Below are 7,470 nucleotides of genomic sequence, written 5' to 3' on the forward strand. Positions count from 1 at the left end.
TTGAACTCAGGACCTTCAGAAGAGCAGTCAGTGCTCTTACTCACTGAGCCATCTCTCCAGCCCTCCAACACCTTCCTCCATTGGCATAAGGCATACATGTAGTGCACAGACATACACCTGGGCAAAATGCTCATCCACATAAAACGTATGAATCAGAAGGATCCGAGTTTCTGACCTTGTAGATAAAAGCATTTATTAATAGGGAATATGCAAACAGCTCACACTGAGAAGGCAGACCTTCAGTCTTATGCCCAGAATTACCTCATAACGAACATGATCTTTTAGTGATTTGAAATTTCCGCATAATTGTTCATACAACAGTTGTAGCCTAAAGCTCTTCTCTCTACAACTGAGTAAGTGTATCACAAGACTAAGTACATTCCATCTTCTGTCTTTACAAAGATTGATGCATTCATCTTAGTTATGCCTATTTGTACAAGCTTGACTTTTCAGTGATGTAACACGTGGAAGAATCCACAGAAGAGTAGGTTATGGTGGGAGCTGCTGGTTTTCTTTTAAACTAAAGGTTGAGTGTAGTACTATGTATCATAGCTGAGATAGAGAATCTCCTTAGGCACTGGTTAATAGTTGGGTGGATAATGGCAGTTGCTACACATATGTGCACATACACACTCGAGTGCATGCACGCACACACTGCAGTGTTATTCAGTCATAACAATGACTGAAATCCTGGTATTAGCAGAAAGGGTAGAACTGGAGGATATTATGTGAGTGCACACAAAAGTACCACGAAGTCTCATATATAAGGAGCAGAAATGTCAACCTGAGCAGGCTTGGGGAGTAGCTTAGTTGGTAGGATGCTTGATTACCATGCATGAAGCCCTGGTTTTGATTCCCAGTACCATATAAGACTGGGCATAGTGTTCCATGCCTATAATCTCAGCCCATGGGAGGTGGAGGCAGGAGGATTTGAATTTCAAACTCATTTTTGGTTGCATAGTGACTTTGAGGCCAGTGTGGGACTCCTCAGACTTTTTTTTTTTTTTTTAAAGTCAGTCAGTAAGTAGAATAATGATTAGGAAGAGTCTGGGGATAGAAGTGTAAATGTTGTGTGCATGTATGGATCAGTCATGTTAACCTTGTCAATATGTACAATTAATATATGTTAGTATAAAAAATGAGAGGACAGAAGAAAAACTGTATGTTATTGAAATGTATTGACAGGAAAATTGTGTAGTCAGCTGGGGGTGGGGCGGTGCTCAGCTCTGGTACTATAACAAGAGACCTGTGAGTCTGAGGCTAGACTGTGCTACGCTGAGACCCTGGCACAAAGGTAAGCAAAACCTGACAACAAAAGGAAGAGAAAAATGAGCATGAACAGATTAAAATACCAGTCAACACTGGGATGCTGGATTAAAATATGAAAGTAGGTAAAGTAGATAAAATCTTTCAAAAACAACCTTTTCTTCATATCTACAAAGTTCAGCAGGGTAAGCACGTGTTTTAGGCACACCATGGTAAATATCAGAAGAGACAGCTAAAATTCTTGCAAAAGTCACTATCTCTTGGAAGGAAGGAGAGATAGTAGCTACTGGGCCCTGGAGAAGCAGCCCTTTTCTATTTCGTTATTAATTAGTTCCTTTAAAATTGGGTGTATAAAGTCCTTTATATTACCATGGTCCAGACAAAAATTAATTTGAAAAAAATCCCAAAGAGAGTGTGCCTGACACTTTTGGTATATAGGATACCTAGACTCACGTTTAAAATCTTTTGATATTGCTGTCAGAGTATGCAGTGATCCTGGAGTGAATTGAAGAACTGTGGCTCCACCCATCATCCCATTCCTCCCTGTGTTTGATGTGAGTTTGGGGAGAAAGGAAAGGTGTGTTTAGAATACTGTTTTATTCTATGTGAAGTAAAAAATCTAACATAAAAAGCTGAAGAAGGTGGGGCCAGGTACTTGCTGCACTCTCCTAACCCAAGAAGGAGATGGGAAGACCCTGTGTGGAAAACAGAAAGAAGGAATTCAGGAGTTTAAGAAGGCTCCTAGGAGGCAGAGGCAGGCTAATCTCTGAGTTTGAGGCCAGCTTGGTCTACAGAACGAGTTTCAGGACAGCCAAAGCTACTGTCTTGAAAAACCAGTGAACCAACTAACCAACAAACACAAAAAGCTAAACCAACAAACAAAAAAGAAATGGGACATAGATGGCTCTATGAACAAGCAGAATACACAGGGAAGAGAGAGCTCCAAGCTACAACTTCCAAAATACCCCAGGAGTAAGAAAGTGTTTATGTGTATCTGTGCTCACTTGAGGGTGATCATGAACACCGGAATTATCTCAGGACGATTCTAGTAGGTAGCATTTGGCACGTGTTCTGTCCAAGTCTAACTCATCACTCCTTGCTTTCATAGACCTTTTCTTACTGTGTCTCTTTCCCCACTTAAAAATCACTGTCACCACCATAAAACTGTACAATAAGTTAATATCTTTTCACTCAGGACAAATAAGAGCAGCCTTCCGGGCAAGCTAGAAGTTTAGATGATGCCAAGGAAAAAAAGAATACTGGAGACATAAGAAAGTTATTCATTGCACATGGCTTAGTCAGGGATGGGAAAAGACTAAGCTAAATGAGGTAAAACAACATTGATGGAAGCAAGAAGCCTGTTAAAACATTGGTCCCCGTGGGTCAGAGATTCTGAGTCAACACATACGGGACGGGGCTTGAAATTTTGCATCTTTAATGTTTTCAAATGATGCTGATGTCAATAAGAGACTTTTCTCCTAGAGTTGCCAGATTGTCTAAAGTGTTCCGCTCACATGTCATCCATCACCAGAGTTCACCTGAGAACATCTGCTTAGGTCTCCAGCACCTTCACACATCTGTACTCATATTGTTTCTTTTTGAAGCGGCTTTGTCCTGGGTACAGCTGGTAGAGTGTGTGAGCTCTTCGCTGAAGGCTGCTTCCAGAATACCCTTTATGGACTGTCTTGCTTTCTTCCTAAAGTCTTTCCCCAAGAGGGCATAAAGAAAAGGGTTGAAGCAGCTATTGGCAGATGCTAAAGCAATGGACATGTGGTCCCAGGATATCACAGCTTCCCTCAGGGAACTTTCTGGATCAGTAATCAATAACAGGACTCCGACAATATGGTATGGAGTCCAGCAGATAAAAAAGACAGTGACCACCACCATGGCCACCCGAAAGGTTTTGTTCCGAGACTTGGTGAAGTTGGTTTTTCCCATTCTGAAGACGATGAGGCTGTAACAAGTTACCATGATGAAAAATGGTACCAGGAAGCCCACCACCAGCCTTGTGATGGTTATTGCCATCAGTGGTGTCGGCACGTGATTGTCATACGTGAATTGGTCAAAATAATCATCCTGGAAATCGTAGGGGTATAAATGATCACTAGAAGCAGTAGGGGAAAGCCCTATGCGAGCAGAGAGAAAAGCATCGGCACTCAGTGTACTGGAGTTACCATGTTCCACAGGAAACCCACTGGGTATGGCGGCTGTGAGCACATTAGGCGGCTTTCCACCATCATGGGGTTGTTGACTTGCTGAATCTCGAGCGAATGAGTCTTCAGGAGGTGTTTGGAATGTCTGTGCCTGGAGGGTAGTCGTAGCTGTCCAAAGGTGATCCCCTGCCTGTAGAGAGGAAGGGGCTGACCTGTCACCCATATGTCCAGTGGAGTTACCAGTAGAATTGCTTTCAGGTAGATTTAGGTTGTACGGGTAGTCCCAATAATCATATGACCTGGAGGAATCAAAGTTATAGCCACATATACTGTGATTGTCCATAACGAACAGATCACGGTATACAAATACAGGCACACACATCACAAAGGCCAGCACCCAGACACAGCCACAGATGGCGAAAGCTGTTCTCACGCTCCGGTGATTCTGGCACCAGATTGGCTTATGTACTATCAGACAGCGGTCCAGGCTAATGGCAGTAAGCAGGAAGACACTGGCAAACATGTTGAGGATAATGATGGATGGGATAAGTTTGCACAGGAACAATCCATAGGGCCAGTGTCCTCGGAGAATCAGGTGGGCCAGGGAGAAGGGTAAGGAGAGGCAGCAGAGGAAATCGGCCAGGGTGAGATGGAGGAACCAGGCTGTGTTCACGGTCGACTTCATCTTTAGGCCAGCTACCCACAGGACCAGCCCGTTGCCGGGCAGTCCCAATAAACAAGTGAGACCCAGAATGACCATAGAGGCAATGTCTTGGGGTTGAAACAGGGGCCGTGAGTGTAGGTCAGTTGAATTGGTGTCAGCAGCAAAAGACTCCATTGCTCAGTCTGTGAAACGATGAAGAAAATGTTAAAGCTCATAGTGAGTTGGTACAAATATGTACTCTTAGATCCCAGCACTTGGGAGGCAGAGGCAGGTGGATTTCTGAGTTCGAGGCCAGCCTGGTCTACAGAGTGAGTTCCAGGACAGCCAGGGCTATACAGAGAAACCCTGTCTCGAACCACCCCCCCCCCCAAAAAAAAACCCAAATATGTACTCTTAGGAGTCCTTATGTGATGGTGCACCCTCTCAAAGCCAGAGGCCCCGTCACCGAGCCTCGTTAGCATTCCTTCCCCAGAACAGACATAGAATGGCATTCTCTGATAGACAGTTTTCAGGTCTATACTATTGATTTAAATGTTATCTAAAAGGTAACTTTATTTGGAAGTCCACATCAGCTTAAGTTTCCCTTTTTTGTTACTTCTTCCTACTTTCTGTTGGTTTTTTTTGCAGTACACACACTGGGCAGCGTTCTGCTACTGAGCTTCGGGCTTACCCAGTGGCTTTCTGCACAGACTCTCCATGTTGGCCAAGCTGGCTGACTTCCAACTGACTGCATTGTCGGAACAGACTACTTGAAGCTATGGTTTCACTGCCTCTGCTGTCTGAGTCCTGGCTTCACAGGCATGCTACCAAGCATTGCAGTACTACGTTCTGTTCAGTGTCTGCTGCCCAAACTGAGTAGATGCCTAAGTGAGAAAATAGACAAATGCTTGTGGGCAGACTCTCCCTAATCTGCAGTCATCAGAGGACTTTACAAAACTTTAGCACACCGACAATAGCATACAGAAGCTGAGAATTGCATATCTGCGTTAATTAATGAAGTGTATGTGCTTGTGTGTGTGCATGTACTCTGTGTACATGGAGCTACTATTTTGGGGACTCAGTTTTAGCATGCACCCACTAGCTGGCCCTCAAGGTTCCTTTCATAAATCTTTTTCATGTATATGTACATTTTAAAAACAAAATTTAATGGGTTTCAATTATACCATGCGCATTTAAAAATTGGTGTTATAAAATACACATATAGCATAAAGTCGACCTTTCTAATTAACTGTTTCAAGGGCAGAGTTTAGCAGTGCTTGCCTTAGTCACTTTGTATGCAACTGATTTCCAAAATGTTCTCACCTAATAAAAAACAGATATATGTATGCATATGTGTTTGCACACACACACACACACACACACACACATTTTTGTTTTCTTTTTCAGGACAGGGGTTTCTCTGTGTAGCCTTGGATGTCCTAGAACTTGCTCTATAGACCAGGTTGGTCCCAAACTCACAGAGATCTGCCTGCTTCTGCCACCTGAGGGCTGGGATTAATGGTATGCACCACCACTGTCCATCTGAAATTGTTATTTTAGTGTGTGTGTGTGTGTGTGTGTGTGTGTGTGAAGCATATTTTGTTTATCAAGTGACCTAACAATAGACATTGATTGCTTTTACCTTTGGAGCATTTAAATAGTCTATTCTCTGCTTTCTTTCTATTGCTGTGATGAAGCCTGACCAAGAAGCAACCTAGGCAGGAAATAGTCTGCATATTTTACATACCCAAAGGCAGGAACTGAAGCAGAGGCTACAGAGGAATACCAGTTCACTGGGTAGCATCTCATGCCTGCTCACCCCTCCTTCTTATAGATCCCAGGACCTGCCCAGAGAGAACAGTGGGCGGGACCCTCCCACAGCAGTGTTAATCAAGAAAATGACCCACAGCCTTTACTACAAGCCAACCTGATGGGGGCACTTTCTCAACTGAGATTCCTCTTTCCCAGAACTCTGGCTTGTACCAAGTTACAGGAGAGCCACCCAGGGTGGCAGCTGTGGACCTAACCCATAGTACTCTCTAAACTTGCTGTTTCAGCTCAAGTCCCCACTTTACATACATTTAATTCAGGGAAGATTTAATTTAAGAAATACCAAGTTTTTATCCAATTTCCCCCCCCAACTTTGGGTGCTTATTGTTCTGAACAGTTGTTCTTCTTGATTTGTTTGTTTGAGACAGGAGGGTTTCTCTGTGTAGCTCTGGCTTTCCTGGAATTCACTCTGTACGCCAGGCTGGCCTCAAACTCAGGGATCCACCTGCCTCTGCCACCTGAGAGAGGGGCTTAAAGGTGTGTGCCACCATGCCCAGCTTGAACAATCATTCTTAATTCTCTTCTTCATGGTTTGGGGTGGTTTTGTCTTCTGCTCTTATTATTCTGCTAAAATTGCATCTAGAAGTCAAACCCAGACTAGCTTCTCTATCTTCCACAACGCAGTTCTCGTCAGTCTGCCTTCCTGGTCTGTGATGTCCTCCCTCATTCCGAACACTGGGACAAATGCATTCTTTCTCCCCACGTCTCATCCCTTCAATGGATGCCGCTTTGTACTCCCAAGCCTGGCTAGTGACTTCCATTTAGAAATATGCCCTTAGAATGGCCTCTTCCTTTCTCTACACTAAATTCTACCCATTAAAATACTTACTCCTCAATGTTAAACTCGATGTATTTTATCTAAAATATTCTCTTGTAATCCTTGAAGAGACGGAGATTCTTTGGTCTCTCACGTGTACATGTGTGCGCTGACTCGTGCACACGCCTGTAGAAGTATGTGGTTGAATCTTTTCTGATAAGCTCTATGAGGAGGCACATTTATCTTAGGTTGTAATTTTTGTAGTGGCCCTAAATTGTGTGATGGTAAAGACAAGACCTGTTTATAAATGCCTGTTCCATAGGACTTAGCATATGGATAAATGGTCACTTTTTTTTCTTCCTTCCTTTTTTTTTTTTTTTCTGAGATGAAGTTAGATTATATAGACTAGGCTGGCCTCAAACTGGAGATCTTCTGCCTCTGTCTACAAATGTTGGGATTACAATGCATGTACCACTCTGACCAGGAGAATGCTTACCTTTCACGTTTAAATTTTTTCATTTGCAATTTCATTTAAAATATTAGTCCTTAGCCACTTTATTTTTACCCAGATGGCTTTTTTTTTTTTTTTAATAGGTGGTTGTGAGCCACCATGTAGTTGCTGGGATTTGAACTCATGCTCTTCAGAAGAGCAGTCAGTGTTCTTATCCGCTGAGCCATCTCACCAGCCCACCCCATGAGATGGCTTCTTAATTCCTATGCTGTCTCTTCTAAATTTCTCTTGATTTTAGATTCCCAAATATTACTGGATATAATAACAGTTTATATTTTAAAAAATGGTTTATTTTCTTTTTCTTTCTTTC

At 42.9% G+C, this 7,470-nt stretch overlaps 1 protein-coding gene across 1 annotated transcript in view; it reads right to left on the bottom strand.

Annotated features, from left to right (window-relative positions):
• Positions 1 to 2,526: 2,526 nt before the first annotated feature.
• The window catches only part of C3ar1 (complement C3a receptor 1), a 6,929-nt gene continuing 1,985 nt past the window's right edge, over positions 2,527 to 7,470 (bottom strand). The window contains exon 2 of the mRNA XM_031383317.1: positions 2,527 to 4,265. Coding sequence (XP_031239177.1) covers positions 2,836 to 4,257 — 1,422 coding nt within the window. The 5' untranslated portion in view covers positions 4,258 to 4,265 and the 3' untranslated portion in view covers positions 2,527 to 2,835. The remainder of the gene's footprint in view (positions 4,266 to 7,470) is intronic.

This window comes from Mastomys coucha, unplaced genomic scaffold (assembly GCF_008632895.1).
Source record: "Mastomys coucha isolate ucsf_1 unplaced genomic scaffold, UCSF_Mcou_1 pScaffold20, whole genome shotgun sequence".
NCBI classification, from domain to species: domain Eukaryota; kingdom Metazoa; phylum Chordata; class Mammalia; order Rodentia; family Muridae; genus Mastomys; species Mastomys coucha.